The 23,017-nt window shown below is 47.0% G+C and overlaps 1 protein-coding gene across 3 annotated transcripts in view; it reads right to left on the bottom strand.

Moving 5' to 3' along the window:
• The window catches only part of Pde10a (phosphodiesterase 10A), a 432,646-nt gene extending 410,239 nt beyond the window's left edge, over nucleotides 1-22,407 (bottom strand). The window contains exon 1 of one of the 3 annotated variants that reach the window (XM_076552890.1): nucleotides 21,858-22,407. Coding sequence is in view for 1 of the 3 variants with exons in the window: in XM_015994828.3 (XP_015850314.1) it covers nucleotides 20,401-20,506 (106 nt within the window). In the remaining 2 variants the exon portion in view is untranslated. Of the gene's footprint in view, nucleotides 1-20,400; nucleotides 20,775-21,857 lie in introns of those variants that run through there. The other 2 variants (XM_015994831.3, XM_015994828.3) reach the window with 2 other exon arrangements.
• Nucleotides 22,408-23,017: the final 610 nt, after the last annotated feature.

Genomic DNA, 23,017 nt, shown 5'->3' on the forward strand with positions numbered 1-23,017 from the left:
CAGGTGCCTCGGGCAGGCAGGGTAAAACAGTGATACATCTTTACATAATTAAATAAATATTCCACAACATAAACAAAAGCAATACATCTTTACATAGTTAAACACCCAGGAGCAGACATGGAGGAAACAGGAACAAGGGCAGAGGAATCACTGGTATATACTGACTACAGGGAGAGTTTTACAGAGAAAGCAGGTACCTCTAATCCAGGGAGCAGGTGGAATCATGGGAATATAGATGCACAGACTCATGTCTACTCTAAGCCAGTAGCCTTGGGTCACCAGTTCATTCCAGCACCAGAATTAGTACCACCAGTATCAAAACCACTACCATCAGCATCATTTTTACCACTATTAATACCACCACCACCACCACCACCATCATCAATACTATCAACACCACTACCATAATCATTACTACCAACCACCAGTACAACCGTCACCCCATCAACATCACCAGCATCACCATCATCATCACCATCAATACCATCACCACCTGATCATCACCACCAACCACCAATAATACCATCACCACCCCATCACTATCATACCATCACCACCATCATCATCATCATGATCATCATCACCATCAACATCACATCATCACTATCATACCATCATCATCAATATCATCACCATCAATGCCATCACCATCATCACCACCATCCTCATTTCCATTACTGTCATCACTATCCACACCACCACCATCATTACCATCAAATGTTAATACCTCCATCACCATCATCAATAATGCCCAGGGATCTTATTGTGTATCAAATATGGTGTTAGACCTAAGTGTTATCAAACATGATCAGGCATGGTCCCAATTATGAAGCAGTGCCAGACTGCATATAAATCTAATTCCTAGAGGTGTGCAAATGAAATTCCACCCAAACATCCTTTTCTTTGTCCTGAGCACACAGAATTGACCATGTGATGTAAGTAACATGCTCTGCGTCATAGGAGACTGTGGAGCCTGTTTGTGAAAGTATCTCTTTATGAAGAATACACAGCCAAGTATACTCAAGCAGGAGGAGACGCTTGCCAGCCACAGAAGCAGCAGCAAAGGGCAGAGTCCAAACAAGGAGGCATCAGATGGACAGCTGAGTGGAAGGTATGAGCAATGTTGTGGGGATTACAGTAAAATGCATATTTGCCAATCCTGATCCTGAAGACCAGCCACTTACATGTTTAAGAGGGATGGTCCTATTTAGAGATACTATTACTGTGATGAGACACCATGGCCAAAGCAACTTGGAGAGGAAAGGATTTGTTTAGCCTACACTTCCACATCACTGTTCATCATCAAAAGAAGTCAGGACAGGAACTCAAGCAGGACAGGAACCTGGAGGCAGGACCTGATACAGAGGTCATGGAGGGGTGCTGCTTACTGGTTTGCTCCTCATGACTTGTTCAGCCTGCTTTCTTACAGAACCCAGGACCTCCAGCCCAGGGATGACACCCCTTACCATGGGCTGGGCCCTCCCCCATCAATCACCAATTAAGGAAATTCCCTATAGCTGGATCTTATGGAGGCATTTTTCTCTATTGAGGTCCCCTCCTTTCAGATGACTCTGCATCAAATTGACACAAAACTAGCTGGGACAAGAGTATGATAGGAGTGTGTTTTATTTTGTAAGAACCAGCATATAGATTTATTTAAAAAAAAACATAAAATCAAATGGGGAAACTGAAGTCTTTTAAATAGGAGACAATGAGGTCCTAAATTAAGACTGTAGCAATGGGAAAGATATAAGGGATGAAGAGGAGGAGGAAGAAGAGCCCACGTGGCTATGGGGGGAGAGCATCCTCCCAAGTGCTGGGTGGGTGATGTGGTGAATGTGTAGCCATCTCCTGGTTAAGGGTCCAGCAGGAGAAGCCAGCCACACTGAGAGGGCGCAAGGCCAGGGAGTGTGAGCCTCAAGCAGCCGTGCAGAAGGGCTGGGGGCTTGAACTATGCAGCTGAGGGTGGCTCTGGCGGAGAGGGCCCAGCTTCACGAGCATGGGGCGAGACGGCACTCCAGTCCAGACACTAACGTTTTGGGCGTTTGCTCCCCCAAGACATCCAACTGCTTCCCTGAACCCTCACTCCAGAGTCCTTATTTTTTTGGCTCTGTGTCAGTCATGCTAGTTGGGAAATAGAATATGTTTGTGGTTTTAGGTTTGTTTACAACTGGAAGCACAGGGAAATATTGGGGTCCCACCCAAGCACATGAGACGTGGCAATTTTGCTGCCTCTAGACACGCAGTCCAGAGCTGCCGGGTTGTACTGGACAGCCCTAACATGTGCTTCCCTGGAAGGATGACTCACAAGGAATGTCTGAAGGGAGGTCACAGTGGAGGTCTGCTTTCCCTGTGTAGATTTTGATAACTACGTAAGATGGTCAGTGAACTGCATTATGAGGCATGCATCGTGAATCCTGCTCTATTACACTAGACTGATGGACTCGGGGAACCGCCATCAGAGAGAAGCATTCCTGAGCACCTACCTGCACATCTTCCTTCACCCGACTGAAGAACTGCAACAATGAGGCTAGCTCTCCCAGAAGATCCAAGACATTGACTGTTCGTGGGGCCTCATCGTAAAACCAAAGCAGGGAGGGGCTGGGAGCCACAGGAACACAATGTCTGCAGGAAAGGTGGGCACTCTCCACCAAGCTGTATTCCAGGATGGATGCCAGAAAACCCGAGCTGTGGAATGTTATTTTAACTAGGCCAACATGTGTTGTATTTGTTTATGCTGCAGAATATTACTTTAACTGCATAAAGGTGTGTTGCTTTTGTTTGTGCTGATTTGTTTAACTACGAAAAGATGTGTTATATCTGTTTCACCTTGCCTGCCTAAGGCACCTGACTGGTCTAATAAAGGGCTGAACAGCCGGTAGCTAGGCAGAGAGAGGATAGGCGGGGCTGGCGGGCAGAGAGTGTAAGTAGGAGGAGAAGTCTAGGCTCAGGACGAAAAGCCAAGGAAAACAGGAGAGGAGGAGGAGAGGAGGAGGGACACATCAGGGCAAGAAGCCAGACAGATGCCAGACAGACAGACAGACACAGAGAAGCAGTGAAAGCAAGACGGACAGAAATAAGAAAGGTAATAAGCTCTGAGGCAAAAGGTAGATAAAGAGAAACAGGTTAACTGAAGTGAAAAGAGCCAGCCAGAAAGGTGCCTGAGCTGGGCCAAGCATTAAAAACTAATAGTAAGTCTCTGTGTCGTGATTTAGGAGCTGGTTGGAGGCCCAAAAGAAAAAGAAAAAGCCTGGTACAAACCAGAGTCACTGTGGGCCATTTTTCCCAGGAGTTGGCCCCACCCTGGGTCTCCCGCACACTTCCAGAGGGCACTTTGGAATGAGGGGCGTGGCTTTCCCACCCAAGCCACCAGTACCCTAGGTCTCTCTCAGAGGGAGCTCGCTCCCTGGCCCTACCTCTCACTGTGATTTGCTGGGCGTTCTTGCATTTGTAGCTGTGACTTGACTCAGCCCTGGATGTTGGACAGCAGGTGAACAGAATTCTCGAAGGAGGGTGGCCCATATGCCCAGAAGAGAATCTCTCCGATCGCTTCCCTGGAGCCATTTGTCTTTTACTCAGACTGTATTTCCGAAGCGATGGCAGATTACATGAGCGTACACAACAGCAGTAAGAGAAACAAGATTACAGATAAACAAATGAGAAAGACCCAGGAGGACACGGTAGAAAGACAAGGTCAAAGAGGACGGGAGGGTAACAGATCCTCCACGTTTTTAAGAATAAAAATGTGACTGCCTGGCTTCTAAAAGAAATCGAGATGGGGAGCCACCATCCCTGGGGGTACAAAGTACTTGTGTTCTGAGGGTTCTGTTGATTCCCAGAGAGACCCCAAGTGCTGTGGGATGGTCTGTATGGCAAATGTGTTGCTCTGATTGGTCAATAAATAAAACACTGATTGGCCAGTGGCTAGGCAGGAAGTATAGGCAGGACTAACAGAGAGGAGAAAAGAAAGACCAGGAAGGCAGAAGGAGTCACTGCCAGCCTCCACCAGGACAAGCAGCATGTGAAGATGCCGGTAAGCCACCAGCCAGCCATATGGCAAGGTATAGATTTATGAAAATGGATTAATTTAAGCTGTAAGAACAGTTAGCAAGAAGCCTGCCACAGCCATACAGTTTGTAAGCAATATAAGTCTCTGTGTCTACTTGGTTGGGTCTGAGCGGCTGTGGGACTGGTGGGTGACAGAGATTTGTCCTGACTGTGGGCCAGGCAGGAAAACTCTAGCTACACCCAAGCTTCAATCTGACCCATCAGAAGCTACAAACTTGTTGTAAAAAGGAGTGTAGACATTAAACAAATAAATAAAGCAACAGAAATGTGTAGCCATTAGAAATTTTGAAATGACTGTTATTAACCTTTCACCCTAAAAGTTGAAAGTATTTTATAAATACATATGTAGGAGTGGTAGTAATTTAAATAAAGAAAGCAGGAGTCATGGGAAAGGGAGGGCGGGAAGGACAATGGTCCCAAGTGTTAGTCTAGATGGCATGCATTCCTCTTCAAGTTCTTGGACCCAAGTCCTCCATGTCATTGTGAGGCTGCCCACTGATACTTGGCTATTGTCTCCTGGGTCCTCCCTGTTGCTGTGAGACCCACTGATGACCCACCAACTCTCTGTATTTGTGCTCAGGAGGGGTGATTACTGTGTTCTATACCCTGTGAGTGGGCAGGACCCTCCTTCTGGACTTGGTCCCTTCTCTGGCTTCATTGCTTCATTCTTCAATAATAAATTCACTGAGCTTCCCCAAGCGCTAAAATGGGTGAGCACCGAACACACTGAGACGTTTATGCAAGGGCTGAGCAGGGAGAGCGCCAGACGGAGGGACTACAGGAGGAACCAGATACACTGCCGTGACCCGAAAACTACAGGAAGTGGCGCAGAAAGGCTGGCATGAACCTGGGGTCTGCGCTACAGGAGGACACTCTGTTGAAGACACCCTCTGGGAAACAGGCAGAGACAACTCGGGACAGGCATGCCTTCCGCGGGGTGCTGTATGGGACGCCCAGTGGGTGCCTGCTCAAACCAGACCTAACCCATCCAGAGGCATCGACTGTGTGCTGTGAAGTATCCCACCAAGCCCTCTGGTCTGTGATGGGTTGAGAATGACTCCAGACCAGCTGCCACTGCCCCCCCAGGGCTGCCACAGCCACCCTCCATCACAGGAGAGCCCCTACCAAAACCAGGATTCCAAAAGAAGCTCCAGAGACACCAAAGACTCTGATATCCTTGGAGACAGAAAAGAGCAGAATCAATCATGCCAAGAGCAGTTGTGGTCTACAGGATGACCAGGAACACGTTCCAGCACAAATATTCTTGAATCCAGACCGGGCGACTGTGGCAACATGGGAAGGCTTAGCATGTCTATCCCAGGGTTCCCGGTAACAAGCGTCTTGAAGATGATTAGCAGATGAAAGTGAGAAGTCCCATGCTCCTATCCATAGGAGCTAGAAAAGCCACTTGATCACAACCCCATCTCCAACATCTATTCTCGATTAGTGAAAGGCCTGAGGCTGGGAGCATGCAGGGCCTTTTAGACTCCACTGGGAGACAGAAAACACAACCCTAAAACCAACTGAAGGTTTAAGGCCTGGCTGCTGTGATGCAAATGATCTGTCTTTGCACAAAGCCACCGCCATGACTAACAGGAAAACAGAGAAGCAGTCTCACGAAACCTTCATCGTGCATGCGGACTGCATCACGGCATCCTGGGAGCATGGGGCAGGGTGAGAAAGGGGAAAGTTCCGACTTCCAGAAAGGAAAAGCAAGGTTACCAATATGCAAATTACGTTAATGACTACCTGAGGAACATGAGAAAAAGAATCTAAAAAACAAATACACATGTCAGATGACGTCAGCAGGGTGGGCAAACACAAAGTTAGAAGAGTCAGATAGATTTGCCAAGAACCTGGAGGGGTAGAGAGTCTACCCTGCAGAGGAGATCGAGGCTGTTCGGGGAACCTGACCACCCACAAAAGCGATATGAATACAAGTGAGAAGTAGCCATGACTGGTTTCCTCAGTCAGAGAAGGCTTTTTTTTTTTTTTTCAGGGATAAAATTAAAAAGAATGGAGTAGACTACAAGCTTCCAATTTTGAATCTAGATGAATAGCTGTGTTTGTACTCACGCACGTTTGTTATCCACCCGGTCCGGGATGCTGTTTTACCGGATGGAGCCGCATCCTAAGTATTTAAGTGAGAAATCGCACTTGCATCTTTCTGCAAGCTTGAGGTTATTTCAAAATGTAAATCTGTTTATTAAAATATTCATAAAAATCTAGTGCTTAAAAGATTTGAAAGGGGCCAAGCGGTGGTGGCGCACGTCTTTAATTCCAGCACTTGAAAGGCAGAGGCAGGCGGATCTCTGTGAGTTCGAGGCCAGCCTGATCTACAGAGTGAGTTCTAGGACAGCAAGGTCTACATACAGAGAAACCCTGTCTCAAAAAAAAAAAAAAAAAAAAAAAAAAAAAGATTTGAAAGGACTGGCAAGATGGCTAGGAGGGTAAAGGAGCTTGCAGCCTAATGACCTGGGCTTGATCCCAGGAACCACATGGTAGGAGAGAACTGACTGCCAAAATTGTCCTCTGACTTTCATGCAGGTAGCGTAAGCAACACACACACACACACACACACACACACACACACACACGGGGGGGGGGGGGGGATAAATAAATACAATGTTAAGAAGAGTTAAAGTAAGCAATGTCTCCATTTATTAAGGCCATACAGAGCTGATGAAAACCAAGCCAAACTAAGGAGATATAAAAACATCTATGGGGAGAAAAATTTAAAATATTACTGAATGGCATAAAAGACACATATCATTTTTTAAATGTTTATTGGTTGTGCTGAGTTTTTAACTCAAAAAATAACTGAATAGTATTTAAAATGATTTTTAAAAAAAAAGAAAGAAAGAAATGTACCAGCCAGGGCATCAGAGAGCATGTGCTAGACCACTGGTAACTGGATCATTAGGAAGGAGTCCCCAGGGAGTCTTTCCGATGCTGAAAGGGATAAAACTCCTCACCCAGTTTGAAACTGCAAGGGAGTGGGCACTGATTGCTAAACCTAAGATCCCTGGACATGAGGAAGGGCACTGTGTGACTCCTGAGCACTTCAAGCTGTCCCAAGCCCAGGACATAGGGGTGCTCCCTTCTAGAAATATCTACACGACTTAGGATGACTCCACAAAACTGCCCTTGTACATTCTTACCTTCCTATAGAGACTGAACGTTCTCAAGAGTCTGGAAAATCAAGTTCTGCCCATCCCCCTCCCTCCTGTGAGACTCTGGGGCTGATGTTTTGTTTCCTTTTCTCTTCCAAATTCAGACCCCAGCTGTTCCCGGTGCTTTTCCAGTTAGATATTCATTGCTGAAGATGGGGGCAGAGGAGACAGAACAAGAAAAACCCACGGCTTCTCGTTTTTAAAAAGGAGACTTGGGGACTGGAGGGATGGGCCGGCCGTTAAGAACACATGCTGCTCTTCCAGTAAATTCAAATTTGGTTCCCAGCACCCATTTAGGTGAAGCTCCCTGTAACTCCCCTCAAGGGGATCTGCTGCCCTCTTCTGGTTGACATAGGTACTGCATTGATGTGCGCGCGCACGTACACACACACACACACACACACACACGTACACACACACACACACACACAGGCATAATTGTTTAAAGAATATAATAAATGAAAACCTTTTATTAAATGATCAAAGGAGAAAATTGAAAGAATAAAGAAGTATCAGGCCTGGGAGTTGAAGCTGATCAGAGAACTGCAACAGTGTAGGACATTCCCAGAGACGATTTGGATTTAGTTCTGCAAATTGGCACACAGGCAGCCACCGTTTTTATTTACGACATTCATTAGTGTACCTTCCTCTCTAAGCTGCGACCAGTCAGCCTTCACTCTTGATGGGAGAAAATCTAAAGAACTATATGTACCTCTCTATGTATTCCAGTTTAATTTAAACATGTTGAACTATTAAATAGGGATACCTGACATACGGCAATCAAGGCAGAAATAATAGACGCCCCGGTCCAGCCTCCTGGGGTCTGAGGGAGTGAAGAGAAAAGCTGTGCTCTGCAAGCCCCAAAGACTCTCGCTCAAAGAAAAAGAAAACATAATTATTCCCCTAGCACATTGGAATAAAGATTGTGAATTAGGTGTGAAAAGTTTTTTTTTTTGAGAGTATAAAATTGATGTTAGAAAGAAGAGTGTGCCGCTCACTCTGTGGGGACATGGGGAACATTCTGTACTCGACGCTGGGAGGCAGGGACTGGCACCTGCAACCTGGAAGGGTGCTGAGCTCTGTGGCACACAGCCCTCTCCGCCTGGATGGAGCACCCATGTGTTCCTGCCTCCTCCATCCCATCCCATCTTTTTCCTTGTGCATCCCGTCCCTCGACGTGCCACTAAGTGAAGGAGTGTTTGGAGGGCCCCGACGCTGGCACTCATTATAGGAAGATGGACGGGATGGAGGCCTGGCTGTGCGTGTTCTGTGTTTTCAGTGGAGCCAGGGAATCCCAAGCTCAGACAAGAGGAGCACCATCGGATGACAGACACCAACATCAGGCGCTGGAATCTGAAGACTGGGACCCAGGCTGCAGGGACATTTGCAATGCTTTAAAACACCCACTTTAACTGAACAAGATTGCCTCTGTGTATTAATTAATTTTTTTTACCAAGAAGCCACCACAATTCTGCCATGGCTGTCTCTCAGCGATGATAATGCTTTCTGAAAGAAAAGTATCTAGCCCACAGCTCTGTGAACTCGGGTGGGGTATGGGTTGTCACTTTTTCAAATGTTATATAAACATATAAAAATGTTACTTGCTGGGCGGTGGTGGCGCACGCCTTTAATCCCAGCACTCGGGAGGCAGAGGCAGGTGGATCTCTGTGAGTTCGAGGCCAGCCTGGGCTACCAAGTGAGTTCCAGGAAAGGCGCAAAGCTACACAGAGAAACCCTGTCTCGAAAAACCAAAAAAAAAAAAAAAAAAAAAAATGTTACTTAACCACAGAAGAAGAGCACACAGGAAAGTGTTTAACAGCACAGCCCTCCCCCCACCTTCTCCTTTCTAACCCTCCCCCATCCCTCTCTCTTGCCCTCTTCTATCCAATCCACTCAGTGTTTCGAAATACAGTTAAGATAAATTGACTTCTTGACCCACAAATAGGCTGTTACTCTGAATTTGAAAACTCTGATTGAGACCAATTCAAAAATGTTCTGCCACCACCGAGGTCCCTAAGGATTCCCAAGTCTATTGTTTGGGGGGAGGGGGGGGCAGGAAATTTCACTAAACCGGTTGAACTGGACGCAATGTGTCTATCAACTGAAATCTGACTCTTTTATTCTACATTTCTAAGTAAACACTGATGGTGTATTCCCTAGTACTTGGCTCTGAGGATGCTACAGGAACCACTGGGGGAAGAACAGATGTGCTACGGAGAGAACCCAAGGCCAGTCTGGCTGAACTGGGCACGATAGAATGTGCATACATGAGTGTGTGTACACATGTGTGCACATCAAAAACAAACAAACGACAAAACAAAGCAAAGCAAAAAGAAAGCTGGGCCATGGTGGCACACGCCTTTAATCCCAGCACTGGGGAGGCAGAGGTGGGAAGATCTCTGTGAGGCCAGCCTGGTCTACAGAGCGAGTTCCAGGACAGGCTCTAAAACTACACAGAGAAATCCTGTCTCAAAGGAAAAAAAAAAAAAAAGAAAGACACATGTGCACAAGTGTGCCCAGGCCAGAGACAGCGTTGGGTGCCATTTACCTTGGTTTCTGAGGTGGCGTAGTTCACAAGCATGGTACTCTCAGACTAGGCTCAGCAGTCTAACCACTGAGCCATAGGGATTCGCTTGCCTCCACCTCCCTGGCAAGGGGATTACAAGTGTCTACCACCACTCCTGGCTTTCTACATGGTGCTGGGAATCAACTGAGCCATTCCCCAGCCCCAGAGACAGAAGACCACAACCGCCATGGCCGCAGCAGCTTTGGTCTGTGGATGTAGTAACATGGTTTTCCTTGAAGTTTGTTGTGGGTGGTGTTGTTGTTGTTGTTGTTTGGGGTTGGTTTTTGTTTGTCTTTGTACTTCATCTTCTTTGATAACCGGGAAATGTTTTTCTTCAATAACATAGTTGCTTAACAAAACTTAGCACATTTGCTTTAAAATGGTCTGTCCTGTAAACCGGTCACAGCCTAAAATAAAATAATTTTGCTCTGACACATATATATATATATATATATATATGTGTGTGTGTGTGTGTGTGTGTGTGTGTGTGTGTGTGTGTGTGTGTGTGTATATATATATATATATATATAGTGTGTGTGTGTGTGTGTGTGTGTGTGTGTATACAGATGTGTGTAAGCTCCTATGGTGCCAAAGGATTACATCAAGTGTCCTCCTGTGTTGGGGCTCTCGCTGAACCTAGACTTCATTGGTTTGGAGCTGGCCACCATGCCCAGCAATTCTCACATCTCCACATGCACCTCGGTGCTGGGGTAATGGGCACACACAGTCATGGACGGCTTTTTGCCTGGGCGCCAGGTCCTCATACTTCAATCAATTATTAAATGTTTATTAAGCAAGGTTGCAAGACTAGATGCAGACTCTCCCTGCCCAGCACTGCCCTCCCTGGGGTCACGGCATCCTGACTGACACCTCAGTTGCATCTGTGCCTTGGCTGCGCCTAATTCCAGACAGTCACAGTGATTTTAGAAACCAAATGGGTAAGGCGTGGACAGGAACTGGGTGAGGCTGGCCTTAAGGGGTAATATTAGTCAGGGGTAGTTACATATTAAACTAACACATTGTCAGCCACGTACAGACCTTTTTTCTGTATGGTATGTCAATTTTTTTCTATGCCATATGCATTTATAATGAAGCTAAAATGGACTCTACAGTCTTTAAACTAAAGGCATGCTTGTTATTATTTTATCATTTAAAACGCACAGTTCTTTTTTAATATAGACTGAGACACTGAAATCTTTCGGGCCCTAAGTGAAACCAGACAGGTAACAATATCCCATAAGCTTTGCTGAATTCCCAAGTCACTGGTGACACCGAGTGAAAAACAGAAGATGGGATCTGACTGCCATTGAGGTGTTCCAGTTGATCTCAAGTAAAAGGGGATGCAGCATGAACACAGCTCAAGGCCGGGGCTGTGGTGGTGCTTGGAGGAGGGAAATTGCCTTCAATAGCATGATCTGATTGCCTGGAGGTCATCAAACCCTTGCTCACACTTCCAAAAGTACTCCAAGACCCGAGTCCTCACGGGCTTGTGCGCACTGTGATGGTGAGCGTCCACTCCCACACCCTGGACAGGAAGCACAGTCTTCACTGGTTCTCTTGGCAGAGCTTACTCAAAGACATCTAAGAACTTGTTATGAGTAATCCAAGACCCTGGGGTCTCCCAAGGGTCACCTCTCCTCACACCCCACACCAATGAACACATAATAGATGACATCACTCCCGGGCTCTGAAGCCCTCATCAGCCATCTGCTGTGGTTGGTCAGGGCCCTTCTATGCTTTCTCTCCTCACATCAGCGTGAGAGGCCTATGGAGCTCTCCCCCAATCGTCAGCCTACGGCTCCAGACAAAGGCAGTGGCTTCCCAATCTGTGCACTGCTACGACAACTAGGGTGACCGGAAGTCCCCACATCTCCACAGCACCTGTCACTGAAGTGTGAGGTTTATCACACGAGAGTGAGGGGTGACATAAAGGCACACTTGTCCCTTCCAGCCCTACTTCACGGTTGGTCTAGCTTAGCCACAGAAGAGACCAGCAAACAACTATCACTATGCCTCAATGTACGAGTGCCCCAAAGAGACAGAGATCAAAGTCACCACAGGGGGGAAGACAAAAGATTTGTTCTCTCCTAAATAAACTCTAGGCAGAGATTCCTAAATCCAGGGGCCGTCCCTCCAAGGAGATACAACTGCCCAGCCAGTGTCACCCAGACCCTTCCCCACTTCCAGCTTCAGGAACAGTCCCGCACCCTTCCCAGCAGCCCCAGCACTTCAGTCAACAATGCAGGTACCACACGCAACAGGGTCACACTCTATGCAGCAGGGAGAGATGGCTGCCATATTTGTCAACCAAAATCATGTGTGCCAACACCTATTGAGGGAAAGGTCTAGTTCATTATCAAGGTCTTTTCCCCGAATTGAAAATGTTTCTAAGCTGAGGTGTGTGAGCCACTTCTGGAACTTTTCTCATGAATAAAATCTGCCAATGACTGATTTAATACTAGACAGAGCCAGGTGTGGTGGCACACTACTGCAATCCCAGCGCTTGAGAGGGAGGGGCCAGAGGGTCATGCGTTCAAGATCATCCTCAGCTACATAGGAAATTTAAGGCCAGCCTGGGCTACATGAGACCCTGTCCTGGTTTCCAAACACTGTGACCAAAAGCAACTTTCAGAGGAAAGAGCTTATATCATCTCACAGATCACAGTGCACCGTAAGGGAAGTCAGGACAGGAACTCAAGGCAGGAACCAATCCAGAGGCCGTGGAAATATGCTGCTTACAGGCTTGCTCAACCTGTGTTTTTATATAACCCAGGCCCACCTGCCCAGGGAAGGCACTGTCCACAGTGAACTAGACCCTCCCACATCAATCATCAATCAAGAAAATGTCCCACAGACTTGCCTACTCATGGAAAGCATTTCCTATTCATGGAAGCATTTCCAAATGAGATGATCTCTTCCCACATGACCCTAGCTTGTATCAAGTTAAAAAAAAAAAAAAAAAAAAAAAAAAGGACAAACCCTATCTCAAACAAACATGAAAAAAATCTCAGACTATAGAGTGCCTCTTATTCTGTCTTGGTTACCAGTCCATGAGACAGTACCACCTGATTTAGGATGGATCTCTCCCTACCCTGGTTAATTTTCTCTGGAAATGCCAACACAGACTCACTCCAAATATTCGTTATTTATTAATCCCCAGCCTCTTCTCAGTCTAGTTGGGTTGATAACCAGCAATGACCACCACAGCAATGATCCCAGCATCTACTTTAGTTAGAGAAGAGAAGTAAAATCATCTCATGATCTCCAAACCCTCTGTAGGAGCTGGAGAGATGACTCGGCTGTTAAGAGCACTGGATGCTCCTGCAGTGGACCCAGGTTCCATTCCCATACAGTCATAGACTCCTGGCACCCCAAAGGTGGCTCACAACCATTCCATAAATCCAGTTCTGGGGGATCTGACGCCCTCTTCGCCCTCCAAGTGCACTGCCTTCATGGTGCACAAACATACAAAAAAGCAGGCAAAAACTCAAACACATTAAAAAAAAAAGTCTTTACAAAATTATTTGTAGATTTAATCTCTTTTCAGCAAACTGTTTATATTTTGAATATTTTATCTACTGGTTTGAGGGAATATTTGCCTTGTACCCCAGTTCTGACACCACGATGGTGCAGATGTAAACTAATTGGCCTTCAGAGGAGTTTACACAAGGATCACATCTTTGGCCTAATTTCTATATCCAGGGTTCTAAAACATAAATTTATATAGTTGTTCAACTCATATTCTCTGCCTGTTCACTACATTATTTATTAAAGTAAAGGGTTATTATCCTGAATATTATTCAATAAAGGCTTTATAAAATCAATTATGGTATGCTGTACTAAGGAATACCACGTAGACAAATTTTTAGAGACAAAGGTCAGGCTGGAGAGATGGCCCAATGGTTAAGAGCACTTGCTACTCTTGCAGAAGACCTGAGTTCAGTTTCCAGTACTCACACAACAGCTCACAATTGTCAGTAACTCCAGGAACTTCTAGGGGATCTGAGGTTCTCCTCTGACCTCAGCAGCCACCAGGCATGCACACTGTGGGCAGACAGGTATTCAAGCAAAGCACTCGAATGCATAAATCCATCTTTAAAAGATCAAGAAAACAAAAGTAGATTTGTATATGCCGATAAATTCTAAAATACATACAAGTGAATAAAACAGGGTGAAGAAGAAAAGTGGGGAAGGATGCTGTGATAAAATGAGACACCACCTGTACAGACTTCTGTGGGTACCATACCATACCTCCTCCCCCTGTACAGACTTCTGTGGGTTCCATACCATACCTCCTCTGGCTACATCAATGTGGTTGACCTTAGGGCAAGGTTGGAGGAAGGCACACTGAACAGCTCTGTGCGTCCTCCTGTGATGGTCCTTGTGACTGCCACCTCAGAGTCATCAGGGAAGAAAAGCGAGAGTCGAAGCGCTCAAAACTGGATTCTGTTTTTTTAATGGTTGAACAGTTCCTTATTAAGTGTGCTCCTCCAGCTGAGCCGGTAAAGCTAACTTCTGCTCACCTGAGGAGCAAATGTTCCCTTTGTATTACTCAGTCTGGCCACAGAAGGGCTGGGAGGCAGCCTTGTTACATAAACCTCCTGTTTGCTCCCAGGGCTGTTCTGCCCCTCCCCTGGGGGGTGGGGCACTATCAGGAGAACACTGGGAATCTTAAACTCCAGGGTTGCATCTTTGGACTCTGGATCAAAAGATGACCTCTGCTATAGCTCCAGGATGCTCAGAGCTGGTCCTATTTAAAAAAAAAAAACAAACAAACAAACAAACCACTGTCTTCCCAGGTCCCAGGTTATCTAGTCTGTAGAGAGCATCCTTTGCCCACCTCTCATAGGGATCTTCATTGGCTTCTCCTGTGAGTTACCATTTACATTGGATTGCAATTATGGCTTATCCCATCTTCACACATTACCGTTACAGTCAAGGAGACGACCAGCAAGGTCATCTAACTCAAGCTCTAATCTCACGGATGAGGGGTGGGGGCACAGAAAGGTGCCTTTAATCTTTCAGATAAAAGTAATTTGAATAAAAAATTGAATAATAAATAGTCTAAGAGTGGGGACTCAGTCCCCCATTCTGTTCTACACTCTGTTCTTGTCTCCCAAACTCACCTCCCTTCTACACCATCTTTGACACCCACCCCCACCCCACCCCCGACAGTCTCCTTTATGGTGTGCAGTCAAAGAAACTGTCACATGCACTAAAAACACCCAACAACTCTGTCATCCAACTATATAAGATGTGTGCTTTTATAGAGGTTTTTGTCATTAACGTAATTTCCTTCTCCCAGGGGTCCTGCCTATTTCTAATGTCAATGATCATGGGTCATTCATGTGTGTGTGTGTGTATATATATATATATATATATATATATATATATATATATATATATATATATATATGGTGGTATTGTGTTCCCCAAAATATTGTGCACACTAATAAACTTATCCAGGGTCAGAGAACAGAACAGCCACAATATTAAACATAGAGGATGGGCAGTGGTAGCAGACGCCTTTAATCCTAGCATTCCAGAGGCAGAAATCCGTCTGGATCTCTATGAGTTCAAGGCCACATTGGAAACAGCCAGGCATGGTGACTCACGCCTTTAATCCCAAGAAGTGAGCCTTTAATCCCAGGGAGTGACGGGCAGATAGCAGAAAGGTATATAAGTCATGAAGACCAGAAACTAGAAGCATTTGGTTGGTTAAGCTTTAAGGCTTTGAGCAGCACAGTTCAGCTAAGATTCATTCTGGATGAGGACTCAGAGGCTTCCAGTCTGAGGAAACAGGACCAGCTGAGGAACTGGCGAGGTGAGGTAGCTGTGGCTTGTTCTGCTTCTCTGATCTTCCAGCATTCACCCCAATAACTGGCTCCCAGTTTGTTTTTATTAATAAGAACTTTTAAGATTCATGCTACATATATATGAAATACACATATATATGAAAATATTTTTCATAATATATAAAAATGTTGCAACATTCTTAATTCTGATTCTATTAAGAACATTAATAAGTTAGGGGATCAAGTAGGTGTAAGTCGGTGAACTATTAACAGTCACTTTTAACTAGTTTCCAAGGCATAAAATTGGTTCTACCTAGCACACCCATAGCTCTAGACTCCCCCCAAAGCCAACCACGAGTGACCATCATGTAAAAGTCATCAAACCCACTGTCACTCTGATAGTAGAGATACTCCCTATGGAAACCATAGACTGACTCCTGTCATTGATTCAAGGGATAAAGGAATAGCTTCCCACAATGCTATAGGAGGTATCATCATGGTTCCAAAAATACCAGGAATGCAAACTACAAGCAGGACCTTCCCAGACCAGGCCTGTGTGCAGTGACCAGGGCTGTCCCCTACCTGGCTCCAGACACCAAGAACACAAGGCCAGGATCTCAGCTACATCGTACATGAACCAATCTCCTCGAAAGGGGAAGCTCTCTGCTTTTTAAACACTTCTGACAATAATTTAATATGCTGGACAACTGAGATTACTTCTTGTCTATAAGCCATCTCAGAAAAAAAAAAATGGAGGTTAGAATCTGAAGACAGGGCAGCAAAGCCATAGGTAGCAATGGGGTGGGGTGCCATGAAAAGGGTGATGAGCCCAAGGAAACCACAGGGGCTGAGGGCAGCTTCCTGAAGGGAGGCACCTGGGGGAAATGGGGCTCGATGTGATGTAGGTGAAGGGTAGCAAGTAAGACATCTTTCATTAAACCGAAGTCTCTAAGTCAATTATGACACTTTGGACAGAAACTCGGAGGGAACGAATAGGATGAGAACAGAGAGACGTTCTTATAAGATCAATAAACACAACGACGCAGCATATTTGTCACAGAGTCTTTGCGCGCAGACTTCAACATTTCCATTAGCTTCGCAGAGAGCCGCCATGTGTGGTAGACTCTTATGTCTAAGTTCAAAGCAATGGGGGGAAGGAGAAAGAAAAATGTCCTAGTTGGCTTTCCATTGCAGTGGTAAACACCATAACCGTGACTTGAAAAAAGAGGCTTATTTCAGCCTACAAGTCCCAGGCCACAGTCCCGTCAGTGAAGAAAGTCACAGCAGGAGCTCACGGCAAGATCTTGAAGGCAGGAGCTGGCATGGAGGCCGTGGAGGAAAATAGACACTGTAGCTCTACTCATCTAGCTTCCTATTACAGCCCAGGTCTGCCTGCCTAGGGAGGGCATCAGCACAGATGGGCTCTTCTACATCAGCTATCAATTAAGAAAATGCCTCCATAGACACACCCACTGGCCAATCTGATGGAGGTCAATTCTGTAGGTGAGGTTCCCTCTTCCCAGCTATATCAAGTGGACAGCAAAGATTAGCCATCACAAAAAGAAGACAAAGGTAGGATTATTTGATTGCACATCAAATTTCTCTAAACTGTTAAGGTAAATATTGTACGTGAATATTTTCCAAGAGTATCGTAACACGTATGCTGGACTTGGAGCTTACTGGTGCCTACAGGGGAACTATACTCTGACTGTGATTTTTTTTTTAATGTGTGTGAGTGTTTTGTCTGCATGTATGTCTGTGTGCTACATGGATGCCTGGTGCCTGCAGATTCCAGAAGACGGCTTTGGATCCCCTGGGACTAGAGGTGGTATAATTTGGGTGCTGGAAATTGAACCCAGGTCCTTTGGAAGATTAGCCAGTGCTCTTAACCACTAAGCCATCTCTCCAGCACCTCTGACTATGATTTTATAGTCACAAACACACATGTCCATAGATTGAAGGGAAAAAAAAAACCCTTCAATAGACACCTCAATAAAAGTTCAGACAAATCTGTGATGGTGAGCTTCATCTCCCCCTTTTGGCCTGTTATTAAGATAGATTTATCAAAGATAATGAGAAAACCAAATCACCTATGTTTAAAGCCCAGGACCCAATATGACCCTAACTTCATATTCCCAAGAAATTTCCAAGGAGTAGGCATCCACACAGGACCTGGACCCAACACCCGCTGGATCTGTGGTGAGCCACACCCTCAGCATGCACTGTCCATGAAGATGCACAAAGGAGCAGTGGGGTCTTTTCTTAGGTTCCAAGTCCCCAATCCACTCTTTCCTACAAGGCTCGATGTTTCAAACTTCAGATCAAGTAGAGATGCTGCTACATGATCTTGCAACGAGTGGAGACCACTAAATTGCTTCAACTTAATACATACTTATACTTTGCAGGGTTGGAATGAACAAACACATTGCCTTTCCATCCACTGTAACTTCAGAGAAACCCTCAGGGTCAAGGTCAGCAAGATCCTTCTCTGGTCCTCAAGCAAGTCATCAGTTTGGCCTAGATTCCAACAGGAACACAACAAAATAGCATGGAGCCTGGAATGTGGCACTAACATCTCACCCACAGGCAAGGATCACGTGTCACCACCAGCCATCACTCAAACCCTGTACCTGCTTAGTTAGAGTCCCTTCCCCAATTGTCAAAGCATCCATATACACAGAGGGCTATACACCATGTATGCACAGACACGTTTCTTAGTCTTTTGACCTTCTTCTTCTATGCCACACTCTCCATCTCCCATGCAAAAGTAGCCACAGCACAGTGTTGAGTGTCCACACCCTTAGAGGTTTCTTGAGTTCAGTATCCTCAGATCCAAGGTGCCGCCACTCTTCAATTAGAATTCTGATTCACCAAGTACAAAGGTTACACAACAAAGTCTTTAAGTTTTTTAAGTTCAGGAAAAGCTAAGTATTTCAAAATTATGATACTCTCCAAATACTACAGACAGGTACATAGTCTTATCCATCGTGACTTGCCATACATTCCCCGAAGAGCCCCCATCATCTGGGTAATGGAGGAATTGTATGCGGCTGGGAGCACAGACTCCCCACAACATAGGTTCTTGTTTTGATCTATTTCCACCAATAAATAAATAAATAAGTAAATAAACAAACAAATAAATAAATAAATAAGTAAGTAAATTAACAAATAAATAAATAAGTAAATAAATAAATAAGAAATGTTTGTTAAAACAGAATTCTTGTTTTCTTTTTTAGAACTGGCAGCCATGCATTCATTAATTATGAACATCACATAACATATACCTGGGTTGTTATTTACCATAATAGTGAGATTGGGTCACAGAGACTTCTTTGGTTCCTGCAGCAGAGCAAACCTAGGTCATAAGCAATACTGCGTATAGAATTGATAGATGTGCTGGACACCATGGTAGTATGGAATCATCCCCTTGCTACGATGGAAAAATATCAACCATTCAAATAAGCCCATCTAAAAGTTCTTACCGATTACCTACACACCCAACAAAATTAAGTAAGCAATGCTTTAGCTGGTTCTATGATTAATAACTGAGCAACAAATCATCAAAAAAGTGCACAGTCATTAGAGACCACCTCTTTTGTGGTAACTGGGCAGGATCAATCAACTTCCACTAACACTCAAATGCACCGAGCAGAGAGAGCCACAACCCGACCCTTGGTTTCTCGATGCACTAGAGTCTTGCAAAAGATTCTGAGTGCGCACAGAGCTCCATACTCTCTGCAAGGAGAGCTTCGTAGCTCCACGTCCATTGTGATATCGAAGGAGATGGACCAATGACTCCATCTTGGAGATACCAGCCATCTGATGCTCTGCCTCTTGGGAGCCTGTCTCCACCAAGACCATGGGCTGGCTGCAGGGAAGAGGCAAGCAAGCAGAACAGCTCTTGTCCAGCTGCCCACCCACCTGGGTCCCAACACCCTGGTGAGTCTTCTCACCACCTCATCTACAGCTTAACCAAATAAAACCTCATCAGCCTCCTTTTCATTTTACCCACAACCCAGAAAAGGGCTTGACTACATCATGTGGGCCTCCTTTTAAGCAAACCCAGAATGCTTTAAGTGAAATCAAAGGTGTCTGTCTAGGTTTTTTTAATGTGGAAATCAGATATCCAAGTATCACTTTTGTTTCATAGGAAATTTTCCATCTTTACTTTTTTTCTCTGGTATCATTCCAAGCAAAGACGAACCCAACTGCTTTCCTTCTCCATCTCCCCTTGAAATGAAATGTACCACTCCATCTGCTCAACCCTCACCTCCAACTTCAGGAGGACCGAGGCCCTGCCTGTGCAGAGGATGAAGATTCCTCATGACGCAACCCTCAACATCCCTGGATTGGAGAAGCATGGGAGAAGACAGGGGCCCTCACTGCTGTCCCCGTCGGCAACAGGCACCAGGGAACATGACCAGCACCCCTCCCTGCAGACAGAGGGTCCTGCACTCAGGCACCAACACAGGCCATACAGCCACAGGGTAGGGTCTTCACCCAGCACACAGACAAGGCAAGCAGGGAGGGGAGATGGCCAGCATCCTCAGTCGGCCCTTCCTGCCTCCTCCTGCCTCCTGCGCTTGCCACCCAGCCTCTCCCCCAGTGTGCTCCAAGTTCACAGGGACCTGGGTCTCCAGCACTGGCCTAGTCAGCTCTTCTCTACCCTACCCCCAATTTCCCATCTGTGGGTAAGTCTACCCAGTTGCTCTGAAGACTGGGGCATGCCTGTGGAGCATCTCCGCTCCCGAAGCTCTCCGCATGTGCTCAGTCCTCTGTCTCCTCCCCCTCCCCCTACCTGGCTCCTCGCTGCTGCCCCCAAACCAGGCAGTGGGTTCCTCCTCTGGGAGCTGGGGTTCTCCTCCACCTCCTCCGCCCTCGAGGGCTTTGCGCTTCTTCGACATCTCTGCCCAGGGCCTGGGGTTTGGGGGTTTTTTCTTTCCCCTCCCCCTGGCCCTCCCCTCTCGGAGAGGAGAGTGAAGGTGGGGTTAGGTGGAGAGGAAAGGGGTGGGGAGAAGAGGCCAGGGAGGGAGAGGGAAAGAAATTGCTGCTGCCGAAAGACTGGAAGGGATCTGGAAGGCAGGCAGGAGAGGCAGGGACTTGTGCTGAAGCCCTAGGCTTGCTTCCATCAGTGTGGCCCTTCTCTCTCTCTCTCTCTCTCTCTCTCTCTCTCTCTCTCTCTCTCTCTCTCTCTCTCTCTCTCTCTCTCTCTCTCTCCTCTTCCTTCTATTAAAAGGGTGAGATGAGAGGGGAAATCAAAACCCAAGAGGAAAGGCTCCCCAGAAACCTCAGAGGTTTCTTGCTAATGTGGGAGGGGGCCTGGGTGGGGTTCTCTCTCTCTCTCTCTCTCTCTCTCTCTCTCTCTCTCTCTCTCTCTCTCTCTCTCTCTCAGGACTCCTGGTCCTGCCTGGCTATGAGGAGCCTGTGTGCGGCTGTGGGGGAGACAGCCACAGGCAGAGTGAGAGGTGTAGGACTGGGATGGTTGGGACATGGTTTCAATGGGTTGCCAAATAAAATAATAAATAAAATGCTACAGAAGGCAACAGAGATGTTTTCAGACACTAGGGATTCAGGACCCCTTCCTCTCCTGTGGCATCATGTGATATCTCTCAGAAGAGACAGGAGTGGGGGGCCGGAGGATAGGCAGGGATGGCCAGTACAGGGAGACTCCTCTACTGAGGACCAGAGACCGGCAGCGGGAAGGAGCGGGGAGGCTGAGGTACACTACAGCCCTTCTCTGTGTCTCTGTGCCAACCCCAAGAGGCACCTGCAGGTCTGGCTAGGCAGCCGCTGCAGTTTGCAGCTGGGGCGCAGTCTACTCAGAAACTTGCAGCTCAGAAACTCCAGGAAGCCCGAGTGATGAGCCCCAGGCTGTCGCTGGGCACTGGGCTCGGCTGCAGCTTCCCCCTACCTCTCCTTCAAAGCCTTGGGTCTCTAGCTTTATAAAGCCCCCCCCCGGGGGGGGTTCTCGCTTCCACTCCCCATCCCATTCACCCAAGCACAGCCACAAACACTGGCACACGACACACACACACACACACACACACACACACACACACACACACACACATTTTCTTACTGCTGGAAAAGGAGCTAGATGCTGGGAAGTTTGTTTTTGTTTTTGTTCTTTTCCTTAAGTAGGAAAAAAAAAGGATTGGAATTAAGTTTTCCTTTCTCTTTTTTCTTTCTTTTAATCCATCCCCCTTTGGACTCTTAGTGGTTAATGTTAGATTAAAAAAGAAATTATCAACTTACCCGCCAAAGTATGCTCCAGTACAAAACTCCTTTCTGCTTCATTTCCAGTTCACAAATTCAAAGCGGAGGCGGTGGGGACGGGTCCCTGGGAACGGTGGGTCCAGGCTCCATCCACAGCTGCTCAAAACAAGTCGCCAAACCCGGGCGGCCCAAGTTCAGGACCCGTCCAAGGCGCTCCAATATGCTCCATGCAGCAGTCTTATTCCAAGGAGTTTCCGCGCTGGTCATCTTGCCAAAGGGGGAGACAACTCGAAAAAAGCAGGAGTGAGGTTACCCTCTCCCACCTTCCTTTCTGGGGTCCTCGGGAAAGCAGTGAGGAGCGTTCTAGGCGCCAATGATGACTGGTCCATCTCAGCTCAGCCTCTGGACAGAAGCAACTTTAGACCCACACACCTAGGAGTAGAGTGTTTGTGTACGAGTATGCATGTGTGTTCACGCGCGTGTGCGTGCGGGCTCAAGTGTCCAACTCGTGTGCCCGCGCACACTTGACATGGGGGTAAGGGGGCGGGTGCGTGTGCTCTGAAGAGCCGCTCTCCCTGGCTGCTGGAACTTAGAGAGTTTTCCTTTAAGCCAGCAACGCTGATGCTTGGACAGCCCCCCCCCCCCTCCCCGCGTCCAACAGGAGGCGATGACGTCTGCAGCCTCGTTGCCAGAGCAGTCCCCGAGCGGCGGCTGCTGTTCATTGACAGGAGCAGAGGCTCGGACGTCAGCAGCCGGACCTTGGCGACGCGGCTCCCGCGGAGACGGCTCCCACCCCCGCACCTGCCAGCCCGCGGGGGAGGAGGGAGTGAAATCAAAGCCACGGAGGAGCGGATTGGGGCGACGCTGGGGCTGCAGAAGGGGGGTGACTCGGATCTGCCCTCTTTGTCCTGGAGCCCCGGAGTATATAAATAGTACTGTCTCCAGCCAGACTAGCACCCGCTCTCGCACGCCCCCATGCCCCCCTCCCTGTCACTTTGTGACGGGCTGGCTCCGCGGGAAGGGAGGCAGGGGGCGGGAAGCAAGGAGTGGAAATAGATGTTGGGTTTTTTTTTTCCTCTTCCCATTCATAGATTCGGCTGGAGTCATGGGGCCTTGGCTCTGGCAGTCGCAATGAATGGATGGATGCCTGCGCGCCCCGGGACCACCTGGCCCGCTGAGGCGTCGCTAGCACAGGGGGG

Source organism: Peromyscus maniculatus, chromosome 16 (assembly GCF_049852395.1).
Source record: "Peromyscus maniculatus bairdii isolate BWxNUB_F1_BW_parent chromosome 16, HU_Pman_BW_mat_3.1, whole genome shotgun sequence".
Taxonomy (NCBI): domain Eukaryota; kingdom Metazoa; phylum Chordata; class Mammalia; order Rodentia; family Cricetidae; genus Peromyscus; species Peromyscus maniculatus.